Here is a 15,027-nt window from a genome sequence, read left to right on the forward strand (position 1 = left end):
ATAATGTCACACAAACCTCCAAAAATGGGCTGGACAAAAGTATTGGCACCCTTTCACAACTGCGGATAAATAAGAATGTTACAAGCATGTGATGCTCCTGTAAACTCACCTGGGGCAAGTAACAGGTGTGGGCAATATAGAAATCACACCTGAAAGCAGATAAAAAGGAGAGACGTTCACTTAACCTTTGCATTGTGTGTCTGTCTGTGCCACACTAAGCATGGACAACAGAAAGAGGAGACGAGAACTGTCTGAGGACCTGAGAACCAAAATTGTGGCAAAATATCAACAATCTCAAGGTTACAAGTCCATCTCCAGAGAACTAGATTTGCCTTTGTCCACAGTGCGCAACATTATCAAGAAGTTTGCAACCCATGGCACTGTAGCTAATCTCCCTGGTCGTGGACGGATGAGGAAAATTGATGAAAGATTGCAACGCAGAATAGTCCGGATGGTGGATAAGCAGCCCCAAACATGTTCCAAAGACATTCAAGCTGTCCTGCAGGCTCAGGGAGCATCAGTGTCAGCGCGAACTATCCGTCGACATTTAAATGAAATGAAACGCTATGGCAGGAGACCCAGGAGGACCCCACTGCTGACACAGAGACATAAAAAAGCAAGACTACAGTTTGCCAAAATGTACTTGAGTAAGCCAAAAGCCTTCTGGGAAAACGTCTTGTGGACAGATGAGACCAAGATAGAGCTTTTCGGTAAAGCACATCATTCTACTGTTTACCGAAAACGGAATGAGGCCTACAAAGAACAAAACACAGTACCTACGGTAAAATATGGTGGAGGTTCAATGATGTTTTGGGGTTGTTTTGCTGCCTCTGGCACTGGGTGCCTTGACTGTGTGCAAGGCATCATGAAATCTGAGGATTACCAAAGGATTTTGGGTCGCACTGTAGGGCCCAGTGTCAGAAAGCTGGGTTTGCGTCCAAGATCCTGGGTCTTCCAGCAGGACAATGACCCCAAACATACGTCAAAAAGCACTCAGAAATGGATGGCAAAGAAGCGCTGGAGAGTTCTGAAGTGGCCAGCAATGAGCCCAGATCTAAATCCCATTGAACACCTGTGGAGAGATCTTAAAATTGCTGTTGGGAAAAGGTGTCCTTCCAATAAGAGAGACCTGGAGCTGTTTGCAAAGGAAGAGTGGTCCAAAATTCCGGGTGAGAGGTGTCAGAAGCTTATTGATGGTTATAGGAAGCGACTGATTTCAGTTATGTTTTCCAAAGGGTGTGCAACCAAATATTAAGTTAAGGGTGCCAATACTTTTGTCCAGCCCATTTTTGGGGTTTTGTGTGACATTATGTCATATTTGCTTTTCTGCCTCTGTTTTATATTTGTTCCAATACATACAAAGGGAATAAACATGTGTATAGCAAAACATGTGTTAATGCAATACCTTTTTTGTGTGAAATACTTGATTTTCAGGAAAAATATCAAGGGTGCCAACAATTTCGGCCATGACTGTAAATAGACTAATGTCATTAGGGCAATAAAACACACAAAGTCCATTATGCTACACTTTAATGCAGTGTGCCATTTTTTATGTATTTCTTTTGGACAAGAACAGGCAAAGCAGGCACTTTAATGCAGGCCATAAATCCAAGGCATTAAAACCCACAATACGGCATGCATTTTTCCAGGCAAAGTGTGAATCCAACCTTAAAGTAAAGCTTTGCTTTGTCCAAGCAAGGGACTCACTTAAAGCAGACCTTTGCACCCTTTTAATAAATCTGACTAGTACAATACAACATAATGTTAGTAGTAGATCTGAACCTCCTTCATGCACTGTTTCCCAGTCTCTGTGGTCTATCCCCCCATCAGTGGACCACGCCATCATAAATTTAAAAAAAAAGTCAGCATTTGGCCCTCCAGTGACATTTGCTTCTCATATCGCTCATTTGCCATACCATATTACACTCATATGTTAACATTTATAGAAAAGAAAATACCTTTCCCAATGCAGGTCTCTAAGATTTTGCAAAATCTTACAATTACTCAAACTTTTTTTCAGTGTAATGTCACATGGGTGAGATGGCAGTTTAGAAACAGTATATCCCTGGAAAGCAATGTTGATGTAGCCTTCCTCAGGGCCGTCCTTAACACAGGGTAAAAGGGGAAGCTGCCGTGGGCCCAGTGGGAGCGGGTACCTGTTAAATTCTGAAACCCACTCCCCAAAGGTGCCAATCCTTAATGAGGAGCGGGGGACAAAGCATTAAAGTGGAACTCCACTTTAAGTGCATCAGTTTTCCCCTGCCAATATCTGGCACAGGTCAAGTGTTCCCTCTAATGCCCCCCAACTTTAGCTCAGTCTCAGTGCAGTGAGTCTCTTCCCCAGACACCTGCTGCACCCCTCACCCTGCCTGAGTTCTTCTGCGGGCGGCTGCCGGGTGACTCCACTCCACTGCCAGGTGAGTGGTGTGTGTCCCTCTGTGACAATGTGTCCAACCCCGAGCCCGGCTCCCACTCCCCCCCTTCTGACAACTTTACTGCAGAACTTCATGGCGAGGGAAGGACAGGGCTGCTGAATGCTGTAGTTTGGGATAGCAACTGGGAGCTCGGAGCTCTGGGGTTCACTCCCCTTCTCCCCCCCCCCCACATTTCACAGCCATTGCTCCATAGCACAATTTGGAGGAGGAGCAGTGCTTGTGAAGGCTGGCAACCAGGATTGACCAACCTCCACCTCTCCACCCTAAGCAATAACCACCTCTCCATCTTAAGTAATAACCCCCCCCCCCCCACCTCTTCACCCTAAACAAAAACCCCCCCTTCCCACCCTCAACAGCAACCCCACCTCTCCACCCTCAACAACAACCCACCTCTTCACCCTACACAATAACCCCACCTCCCCTCCTCTCCACCCTCAGCAATGACCCCCTCCCCACTTCTCAACCCTAAACAATAACTCCTCTCTGCCTCTCCACCTTCAACAATAAATCCCCTCTCCGCCTCTCCATCCTCAACAAATACCATCCTCCCCGCCTCCACCCTCAACAATAACCCCTCTCCCTGCCTCTCCTTTGGTCCTGTGTAATGATGGGGGTAGTCTGGGGAGAGGGAGGCTTGTGTAATGATGGAAGGGATCAGGGGGCAGGGATCCCCAGGGATGATGGGGGCAGGGATCCTGTGTAATGATGAGAGTAGTCTGGGGAAAGGGGCTTGTGTAAGGATGGGTGCAGTGTGAGGGGAGTCCTGTGTAATGATGGGGATGCAAAAATGCATATTAAGGGGGGGGGGGGGGTGCCAAGAAAATGTTTGCCCAGGGTCCAATCAATAAATCAATATTAAAGACAGCCCTGGCCTTCGTAGGGTGAAAATGACAGTTTAGAAATGAGATGTCCCTGGCAGGCACTATTGATGTAGCCCTGACTGTGTCACCAGTACTTCATTATACCAGGAGTTGGTGGTTTAAAAGGGAGGTTTACAGTTAAAACTTTGAATTTTGATGTGACATTATACTCCACTGAATATTTTTTTCAGTACAGCTTTTTCTTTATTTGTGGCAAAAATGCAAGTGTGGACAGGCCTAGGTTGCTGATTTATGCTGGCCTATCTCAGGGAGGAAAATTATCTTAAATAGAAGTTCCTAGAAGGGTCAGCAAAACTGAGACCTGCTTAGGGCATGAACATGGATTAGCAAAGTGTAGATTAGTGACCTGAGATTTGTAATTTTCACCAATTGGTGCCAATTAAAAATCCCAGGCCACTAATTTACCTTTTGGATACCATTATATCAGTATGTAGCACCTTGAAACTATTTTAGGTTTAATTAAGACTATCAATTAACATGAATGTTTAATTAAACCAAAAGATTTCTGTGAAGGCCCCTCATTTTATCTCACGTCACTAATGTCTGTGCTTATTTGACTAAGTAAAGTTTTGTACAGTGTTGTAATTTTCACCTTTTATGTTTCGATCCAGAAGACAAAGAAATGTGTGTATCATCTATCAAAGATTGACACATCGATAACCACTATGTTTCCTCTCTTTAGCTAGATTACAGAATGCAGAAGAGCAGAAATTACTGAAGCAGATACAGATCAATAGTTTACAAAGTAAGTTTCCAGTCATTTGTACTCATATTCAACTAATATGTTAAGTTGTGTCCTGAAGCTGACTTCTGGCAGATCTAGCTGCCTGATACGTTCCATTCTTAGCAGCAATGTTGCAGATTTGCAATCCAAATAGTTCAGTATTCAAGATGATACTCCAGGGCATTCATAAGAATTGTATTGTGCCTTTGCACAACAAATATCGGCACAGATTAAAAATCTCTTGTAGCTGTTGGAAACCGCAGTACTGCAGTATGTGGAGGCAGACTGAGTTCTCTTCCTGCTGCTACACCTGCACACATATTTAAAGTGGTTCTAAAGGCAGAAGGTTTTTTACCTTCATGCATTCTGTGTATGAAGGTAAAAAACCTCGGGTGCTGCTTTCCCCACAGCCCCCCCCTAATACTTACCTGGGCCACCTCTTGATCCAGCAATGTGCATGAGAGCCTTGGCTTCCCTGGGACTCCCTCTCCTCATTGGCTCCCAATGCTGTCAATCACAGCCAGTTAGCAACTGATAAGAGAGTAGGGGTTGTCGCTGAGCTGCAGCTCTATGTGTCTTATGGAGACAGAGCTGGGCTTGAGCATGATCATACATCAGTGCTCCCATAGTAGGAGGCTTGCTGTTGGGGGCACTGGTCAAGGGTTAATATCACTTTAATTAAACCATATACAAGTAGGAATGATACATAAAGGCTCATATCTAGTGCTCATTGAAGATTGACAGATTTCAGAAAATAGTTCATATTTGTCTAATTATTTAACATAGCTTGTTCTAAGAAGGAATATCACACAATTGCTTTTGAAACAGAAAGTCCTTAGGAAACTAACAGGAAAATAATTAAATTTTGAAAAAAACAAATATTAAGCCACTGATAAACAGTTCTCTCAATACCGTGTAAATGTTTAAATATCTAAGATCTTAAAGTGGCATTAAACTCAAAAACTTAACATAATGTAGCAGACTAATACTTAAATGAAGTGGCTGTATTTGTTTCCTTTGTTAGTTTTTTTTTTCCTTTATTTTCACCTTGTGATCTGGCTAGTAACACATGTCCTGTATTAGGGTGGCTCTACTCTGGCTGGAGGAGCAATGGGGACACCTTTGAACAGCAACATCATCAGTCTCTGGAGAGAAGGAAGCATTAGATATAGATTTGAACAGACGTGACCAACAAATTAAAGCCAAAAACTCTGCTAAATGCTTTTTAAGCAGCTACAGCAACAGCATTTATCTTCTTTTCTGGATAAAGAGAGCTCTCACACTGTTCCAGTGCAGTTTGATTGCACAGCAGCTAAAGACGCAGCATGCAGGAGTTTTGGTGTGCGTTCAGAAAGTGCACCAAAACCATAGGACAGAATGCAATTCTAAGGAAGAGCGCATCTAACCCGCACGAAACCAACAGATAAGCTGCACTGCACTCAGTGTGGTCAAACTGCACTGGAACAATGTAAAAGTGCTTTAAATTATTTAAATTAAAAAAATAAATAAATCCATAAAAAACATGTCATACTTACCTGCTCTGTGCAGAGGTTTTGCACAGAGCAGCCCTGATCCTTCTTCTCGAGTCCCTTGCCAGCACCTCACTCCTGCCTAGTGCCCCCAGAGTAAGCAGCTTGCTATGGGAGCACCCAAGCAGGCTTGTACCTGAGCTGCTGCTCTGTGTGTCCATTCACACACATGCACAGCCACAGCTCGGCCCTGCCCCCTCTCTCCTCATTGGCTTACTGGCTGTGATTGACAACAGCGGGAGCCAATGTCTCAGCCAATGAGGGAGAGTCCTCTGAGAGCCAAAGCTTTCGTGCCTATCGCTGGATTGAGGTGGGACTCAGGTAAGTATTAGAGGGGCTGCTGCACACAGAATTTTTTTTACCTTCATGCATAGAAAGGTAGAAAAACTTTGAGCCTTTAACCACTTTAAAGGAAATTGAAAAACAAGACTTGCTGGCTTGCAGTAGAAGAAAGGGAAAAAAAGGAAACTAATGCAGTTACAACATCTAAGAACTAATAAAGTGTGATATATTCCATTTTTTTTTTAGGTTTAATACCACTTTACCTACTGCATTAAATGCAAATATATTCTACCACATTTTAGTATTCTCAGCAGCCTTGTACTAGAGAAAAAAAACTTTAAAGTGAATTTAAAAATTATCTGCATTTATTAAATAGGAAAAACTACTTTTTGCATCTCTTCATTAGCTGTGACACCCAACATATTCATAACTGAAATCTGTATTTTTTTGTCAAAAGTTTTTATTGAAACGCTGAGTAGCAGAAACAGCTGATCGCCCGCGCAGGGGTGTGCCGTACAATAAACCACCAATAAAGGGGTGTAACAGGTGATGATCAAAACATTTGAAGAACATTATTAGCAATATAATACCGCCTAGAGGCCAAGGCTCAATTACGGCTTCCATGGTTCAGGAGCAATGCCCAAGTGATCAAACAGTAGGTACTAGCAGTAAAACAATGGCGTTTCATTTAACCTGAGAAAAGAGGTAGAGAAGGAAAGAGAAAAGAGAAGAGAAATAAACAATCAGAAATCAAGGAGGAAGAAAGATAGAATTTTTCTCCCGCAGCCCCGAGAGACCGCAAAAATTAGTGAGTACCCAAACCCAATGGAGATAGATTGGGAAACTCGTACGTCCACCAAGGACGCCAGATCTTCAAGAATTTAGCATGGGTATCATTAACAATACTGGTCATTTTTTCATGTAAAATCAGGATGGTTAAAGTAGGCTTAACCTTACAGAAAGGGACAGAGGGTGATCTCCAAGCCTTGGCAATAACCTGTTTATCGGCAATAAAGACATATGTGGCAAGCTTCTGTTGGTGCTCAAACAAATCCATAACTGGGCAGTGAAGTAATGCCACTTTCGCATCTCATCTTTCGGAATGAGGACATGAAAGATAGAGTATAGAAGGCCGAAAACTCTGGATGAGGACATGACCACCAAATGTGGAGTACATCAGCACACATTCCACAGCCACAGAAGCATCTATTTGGAAAGTTGGGATTGGCGCATGCAATGCGAGCACGCACTTAATACCAACGCAATAGAACTTTATAGGCAGCCTTTATAGTTGTCATATTGAAAGAGCAATGGGATATAATCAACCATGCTTTACTCCATTCAGCTGGATCTATGGATGCTCCCAGGTCCCTCTCCCAATGTGAAACATAAGACAGAGAAGAAGAAGAAGCAGAGTTAAGTGCAGAGTAAAGAAGGGAATTAAAGCCTGGGGAGCCTGGAGACGTGCAACAGAGATGCTCAAATGCCAATGACCTATAGGGAAACACGGAGGTACTTCTAAGAGAAGATACCCAGTGACTCAGTTGGAGATAGCAATAAAATTCAGTCCAGGGGACCTGATAAGCTTCTTGTATGGAAGCCCAAGAGGGGAACATTCATGAAGAAAGAAAATGACAAACCTAAGACTGTGGTCGGACCACCACTTGAAGGCGGTCGGCTGATCCAATCCGGGTGGAAAAAGGGGGTTATTAAACAAGGACATTAGGGGTAGGTGTGGAGACATGAGGCCACCTGAAAACCTGAGTCCCAGATCTTCATATTGTGTAACATATGAGGGCTTAGTGTAGCGGTGCGGAGTTTGAGGGAGCCACAGCAGGGTCTTGACTTGGACCGTGGCACAGTTAGGGAATTCCAAAAGAGTCCAAAGTGGAATATGAGACGTCGTAAACAGTAAAGTAAGCGGGGCTGAGCGGCCTGGTAATATTTAACAATATTCGGAACCCCTAAGCCCCCTTTAAGTCTATGAGAGAACATAGTAAAGCGTGAGACCCTCGGTCGCTTACAGGCCCAAATGAAAGAAAGGATCTTATTTTGTAATAGACGCAGGAAGAAGGAAGGGACAGGAATAGGCATGAAAAAAATAAAGGATTTTAGGAAGTATAGTCATTTTTATGGCATGTATACGACCAATCCATGATAGTGAGGGGAATTGCCATGATTGCAGAAAGGAAGTAATAGTACGCAAAAGGAGGTAGTATTTAGAATAGGAAAAGGTCACTGTTAATTTAATTCCTAAATTATCAATAGAAGAGGTCGCCCAAGGATAAGGGGAATATTGTTGATGTGAAACTGAAGAAGAGGATAAAGAGACGTTAAGTGCTGTTGTTTTGTGGGGATTGATCTGTAGACCGGAAATAGCGGAAAATTGAGAAAGTAAGCGTTGCAAGTTTGGTAGGGAAGTCAGAGGATTTGTCAAGGTTAAAAGCGCATCGTCTGCAAATAGGTTCACTTTATATTGATGGCCCGCATAAGGGATGCCGGTAATATTGTCATCTGAGCGCAAAGCGATTGCTAAAGGTTCAAGGGCTAAAACAAGTAAAACGGGATAAAGGGCAACCCTGGCTAGTGCCTCGTAGAATTGGAAAAGGATCTGACAGCAAGTTGGCATATTTCAAACAGGCAGACAGGGAAGAATAAAGGACCATGATCCAAGATAAAATGTGGTCTCCAAAACCCCAGCGTTGCAGAGCATAGCGCAGGTAATCCCAGGAAAGAGAGTCTTGTATATATATCAAGTGATAAAAGAAATCCTGGGATCTTCCGGCTATTCAAAACATGTATCGGATGGATCACTTTCCTCACGTTGTCCCCCATCTGCCGGCCCAGAACAAACCCCCACCTGGTCTCTATGGATGAACTGTCAAAGATATCGGTTTATACGGACACACAAAATCTTCCCTAGAATCTTCACATCTTCATTCAGTAAAGAAATTGGACGAAAGTAACGGGGGTCTGAACTATCTTCTGAAGACTTGGGAATAATAGTAATATGGACTCTCAAGGCCTCAGGGGCGGGTACCAAGCCTGTTTTCAGTTCGTTAAAATAGGCTGCTAAATGGAGAGCCAAAATCGACATGAATTTCCGGTAGTACAAACCTGGAGCTTTGGAAGAATGGATTGACTCGATAGCCTGAAGAACCTCTAGAACAGATATAATCAGCCTGTAAAGAATCCTTAGCAGAGTCGATCAAAGTCAGGAGATTAAGGTCCTGGAAAAAGCAAAGAGGACAAGAATTTGGAAAACAATGCTACAACCTTGGTGGGGTCTGAAGGCGGTTGGCCTGCAGGAGAAAGCGCTCGAAAAGGTTTATAGAGACGGCGGCGGCCATTTAGCTTGCTGGCCAACATCAGGCCCGGCTTGTTTGCACAAGTTAAATATTTGTTTTGGACCATCTCAAAGCTTTCTCGGCCTGATCAGTGGCCAATAAGTCAAGATCTGTCACCAAAGCATCTCGACGTTGCCGATTGCAATTTGGGGGGGTTCGCTTTTTAAAGGGCATCGGCTTCGGCGAGACGTCGCATTAAGTTTGTGTTTCTTGGCACGTTTTTTCGCTGAAGCAATCTGTACTAGATGACCGCGGAGGGTAAATTTATGGGCCTCCCACAACGGTATCACAGATGAAACTGAGCCAACATTGTCAGTGAAATAAGCTTGTAGGCAGCTTTGAATTTCCGTCTGAGTCTTGAGATGTTAGAAGAGAGTCATTAAGTTCGACCTCCCTTTCATTAAGTGAAAGGGAGGTCGAACTAGACCTAAGAGGGCAAAAAGAAAAAATGGAGGATCGTGGTCCGAGAATGCCAGCAAAGCTGGAATGGTGAATCTACTGGCAAGGGGAAGAAGTCTTAAGGGAATGAACTCATGGTTGATTCTACATTGGCTCTTATGGGGATGAGAGTAGAAAGTATTATTCATGGCCCCTGGGGTGAAGTTCTCTCCAGGCATCTAACAAACCATAAGAATTGAGCAAGGTTTGAATTTGGGCTTCTAAGTTTGGGTCATGGGTGGGTTTTGAACCTGGAGCATAAAGTCGGTCCTCAGAAGAGTTGAGGGTCAGATTCAAGTCTCCCTTAAGTAAGAGCGTACCTCCGGTGTGTTGAGACACTATCCAGAAAAGGTGAGAAAAAAAAATTTGGTTTTGAAACGGTTAGGTGCATAGTAGGTCGCTATGGTCAACTCTTGACAATTAAGGAGACACAGGAGGAGCAGTGAAATCTGTATTTCTAAGATGAATGCACAGTATCTTTCTTGGTGTATGCTGACCGTTATAGGTGATATAAGCTTACATACATTTATTGTTGTAATCTAGATTTGTTGCCTATATATAAATGACAAAGCCTTGTATTTGTTAAGGTGTATCCATTCTTGTTAGGCTAGCATAATAGGGGCATGGAAGGGATTTGTATCTAAAAATTCACCTAAATTCTCTTCGAACACTTATGAAAATTGCACTGGATACTAAGAAAGATCTAATTTCAAAATAAATCAGGAAAATGTATTTAGGGCCAGTACACTCAGGTGTTAAGAGGCATTGTAGTACTGTGTAGTACATTCCTACTGTGCACTTTGAAGGCAAATATAGCTGAGCTGCATTGTGACTAGTTGGCCCAATGTAATTATGTATTGTGTTAGGTGAAGCCAGAAAAAAAAAAATTACAGCCTCCTTTGGCATAGTTGTGCAGTGCTAGACAACTGGCCCAACCCAACATACTGAACACTGGATGATTGTTCACATTGTTCAAGTTTGTATGAGGGTTATGTGAAGGATTTATTCTGGCTTACGTCTCCAAATAGATAAAAGCCTTTAAAGCTAAACCACGCATACCCAGTTTTTTCTTTTTTTTGTTTGCTTGTTTTTTAAGGTAAGAATACTTTAGATATGAAATCTACTTGACATTTCACAGAGTGCACTCCGCTATTAACATAATTAAACACATACATACTGGACAGTATTTATAAAAACAAAAAAACAAAACATTAATTCTGAGTGGGCACAGGATAAAAAGTTATAAAAAGGCATTTCCTGTTCTAGTCAAATGTGTTTCAATTATGGAAAATTCTGCAACTAGCCACTAGATCAGCAATGGGCAAACTACAGCCCGGCGGACCTTTTTAATCTGGCCCGCGGAGCTAGGCTCCCGCTAGGCTCCTCTCACAGTCCGCCCTGAAGACCGGTGTAGCATGAAAATCTGTCTCCTATGAGGATCTGTCCCCCTCGACGTATCTGCGCATGTGCCGGAGATCGCCGATCGGCTGCTAATGCCTGAAACTGGCACATGCGCAGATACGTCGAGGGGGACAGATCCTCATAGGAGACAGATTTTCACGCTACACTGGAACGGCGCGGGAACACGGCGAGAGGAACGCGCGGAACAAAGGTAAGTGAATTGACACAGGGGGGACTTGGGGACTTAATATGGGGGATGAATATGGGGAATGAATTACTATGGGGGGGGATGAATTACTATAGGGGGGATGAATTACTATATGGGGGATGAATTACTATATGGGGGATTAATTACTATGCTTACTATGGGGGAATATTACTATACTTACTATGGATGACACATACACATCATTCATCTACTCTTGGTCCGGCCCCCGGGTCCAATATATGAACCCATTGCGGCCCTCAAGTCAAAAAGTTTGCCCACCCCTGCACTAGATGAAACTTCCCATACTTAGTGCCATCTAGTGGCCAAATGTGGTATTTGCAGTTTTAAATTAAATGAATGAGAAATATTCAATTAGCAGAGGAAATGGCTTAACCATGTGTTTTTCTTTTTTTACCCTCTTCGCACAGAACAAATGTACTGGTACTTTTACTCAGCAAATTCATATGCAAATTTTTATATTTACACCCCTAAGTATCAGAAATCTCTCAATCGGAATCTTTTAAAAACTGTGCAATTTATATCTACCAAAAACCATGTACTGCAATATGATTAAAAACGAATTTATTCATTTATATAGGCAGGTGATCACACTATTTTGTTTTGGTAAATCTAAGAGTTTGTACACGATTTGTTAGCAGGTATACCAGCTGTAAACACAGAAGTCACTTTGTATGACCATCACAAACAACAGTCTTGGTTACGACTGGTGGTTTTAATATGCAAGTGATTTTATATAGCAAAATGAGCATAGCTGCATTCTCATATTATGATGTGGCAAACAGTACCGTTTTCCTATTTTAAAGGAGACATGTAATTTCAGTCTAAATGGAAAAAATACTTTTCTTCTTTTCCCAGAGGGACTTGCAGGACTGGAGCAAAAAAGCAGTTCATACATTACATCAAACACAGGAATAGTGCATTTTCGGGAAACACCTGATGGAGCATTGCAGAATGACTGCCTTCATTCTATTATGGACAAGCTAACGTCAAAAGAGGAAGAAGTAAATACCTTTATTGGTCTGATTACTTTTCTCCCGTTTGCTTTTTTGGAGATCATTTTTCGGAGTCTCCTAAATTGTATAACTGCCACTGTGAACTGGTTAGTAGTTAAAAAAAAAAAAAAAACCTTAAGGATTTGCATAGGAGTAATTCTATTTTTTCAAAATTTTTAATGAACTACCATTTGTTTCACCAAACAGTTGCTAGACATGTATTGGCAGGTTGTGCTTTGTCTATGCTAGTGAAGTACCGTACATTGTGCTCCAGACAAACACAAAATATAATGTAACTGTAATGCACAGCTCAGTGTATTGAATCACGGTGCTCTCAAGCAAGAGGTGATAAGGGGCAGAGATACAGTGGGGCAAAAAAAGTATTTAGTCAGCCACCAATTGTGCAAGTTCTCCCACTTAAAAAGATGAGAGAGGCCTGTAATTGGCATCATAGGTAGACCTCAACTATGAGAGACAAAATGAGAAAAAAAATCCAGACAATCACATTGGCTGATTTGGAAAGCATTTATTTGCAAATTATGTTGGAAAATAAGTATTTGGTCAATATCAAAAGTTCATCTCAATACTTTGTTATATATCCTTTGTTGGCAATGACAGAGGTCAAACGTTTCCTGTAAGTCTTCACAAGGTTGTCACACACTGTTGCTGGTATGTTGGCCCATTCCTCCATGCAGATCTCCTCTAGAGCAGTGATGTTTTGGGGCTGTCGCTGGGCAACACGGACTTTCAACTCCCTCCAAAGGTTTTCTATGGGGTTGAGATCTGGAGACTGGCTAGGCCACTCCAGGACCTTAAAATGATTCTTAAAAAGCCACTCATTCGTTGCCCGGGCGGTATGTTTGGGATCATTGTCATGTTGGAAGACCCAGCCACGTTTCATCTTCAATACCCTTGCTGATGGAAAGAGGTTTGCACTCAAAATCGCACGATACATGGCCCCATTCATTCTGTCCTGTACATGGATCAGTCGTCCTGGTCCCTTTGCGGAGAAACAGCCCCAAAGCATGATGTTGCCACCCCCATGCTTCACAGTAGGTATGGTGTTCTTTGGATGCAACTCAGCATTCTCTCTCTTCCAAACACTACGAGTTGTGTTTCTACCAAACAGTTCTATTTTGGTTTCATCTGACCATATGACATTCTCCCAATCCTCTTCTGGATCATCCAAATGCTCTCTAGCAAACTTCAGACGGGCCCGTACATGTACTGGCTTAAGCAGGGGGACACGTCTGGCACTGCAGGATCTGAGTCCCTGGCGGCGTAGTGTGTTACTGATGGTAGCCTTTGTTACATTGGTCCCAGCTCTCTGCAGGTCATTCACTAGGTCCCCCCGTGTGGTCCTGGGATTTTTGCTCACCGTTCTTGTGATCATTTTGACCCCACGGGGTGAGATGTTGTGTGGAGCCCCAGATCGAGGGAGATTATCAGTGGTCTTGTATGTCTTCCATTTTCTAATTATTGCTCCCACAGTTGATTTGTTCACACCAAGCTGCTTGCCTATTGCAGATTCAGTCTTCCCAGCCTGGTGCAGGTCTACAATTTTGTTTCTGGTGTCTTTGGTCTTCTCTATAGTGGAGTTTGGAGTGTGATTGCTTGAGGTTGTGGACAGGTGTCTTTTATACTGATAACAAGTTCAAACAGGTGCCATTGATACAGGTAATGAGTGCAGGACAGAGGAGCCTCTTAAAGAAGAAGGTACAGGTCTGTGGGAGCCAGAAATCTTGCTTGTTTGTAGGTGATCAAATACTTATTTTCCACCATAATTTGCAAATAAATTCTTTCCAAATCAGCCAATGTGATTGTCTGGATTTTTATTCTCATTTTGTCTCTCATAGTTGAGGTCTACCTATGATGCCAATTACAGGCCTCTCTCATCTTTTTAAGTGGGAGAACTAAATACTTTTTTGCCCCACTGTATATCTACCTATCCTTGGGATCTCTAGCACCTATTCTAATGAAAAGTGTGACTTAGCAAATGGCACACCACCACTAAAATAATTTCCACCTTCTCTGTACTGAAGGGGAAAGACCAACCTGTCTGGACCTTCCCTACTGCAGAGATCACATAACCCCATTCCTAAGCTTTTGGTCATAAGACCACCTTATAAAGAGCCTTAAAGATATTTTCAAGGGACAGCAAGTCAGTACTCTAGCCTATTAGGCCTGTTTCACACAGGGGTACAGCCATGCAAAGGGCCATGTTTTCTCACACGGGATGCACAGATATTCAGTGCATAGGCAGTCTTATTCATGTCTACTGGGACGCAGCATCTGTGCCAACACGAACTCTGCTCCTGATTTGACATCCATGTGGATTCAGATACGTGTTGAACACAGAAAGTGTGAGTTCAGAGACATGTCCCCTCCTGCAACCACAAGGATATCCAGTTGGAAGCAGCAACTGTGGGCAGCCACTGCATCCAAACAGACATGAATAGGACTGCCTGCATGCGAATACACGGAATGCCTATGCATCCCAAGTGGGCAAACATGGCTGTTCGCACGGCTGTACTCTTTAAGTGAACTAAGCCCCACCCTCTATATTCTTTGGAACCAGACTGTTATTTTAGCTTTATATTAATGTGAGTATAGGTTCACTAATGATACTGTTGTGTGTGTGTCAGTGTACAGGTTTAAAGGCAGAAGTTGATTTAATTACAGAAGAATACAAGTCATGTCAACGAAAACTGCAACAGTGCAGGGAGGAACTGAAGGGAAATCACAGGCGGAAACCCAAGGTATTCTATC

General features: G+C 42.8%; 1 protein-coding gene across 3 annotated transcripts in view; it reads left to right on the forward strand.

Moving 5' to 3' along the window:
- TRAF3IP3 (TRAF3 interacting protein 3) overlaps positions 1-15,027 on the forward strand; it is a 105,123-nt gene that overhangs the window by 88,388 nt on the left and 1,708 nt on the right. For all 3 annotated transcript variants that reach the window (XM_089668347.1, XM_089668346.1, XM_089668345.1), the window contains exons 12-14: positions 3,999-4,061; positions 12,122-12,267; positions 14,904-15,017. In XM_089668347.1, the coding sequence (XP_089524473.1) occupies positions 3,999-4,061; positions 12,122-12,267; positions 14,904-15,017 (323 nt within the window). The remainder of the gene's footprint in view (positions 1-3,998; positions 4,062-12,121; positions 12,268-14,903; positions 15,018-15,027) is intronic.

Source organism: Staurois parvus, unplaced genomic scaffold (genome assembly GCF_062004578.1).
Source record: "Staurois parvus isolate SC_StPar_1 unplaced genomic scaffold, SC_StPar_1.0 ptg000056l, whole genome shotgun sequence".
Taxonomy (NCBI): domain Eukaryota; kingdom Metazoa; phylum Chordata; class Amphibia; order Anura; family Ranidae; genus Staurois; species Staurois parvus.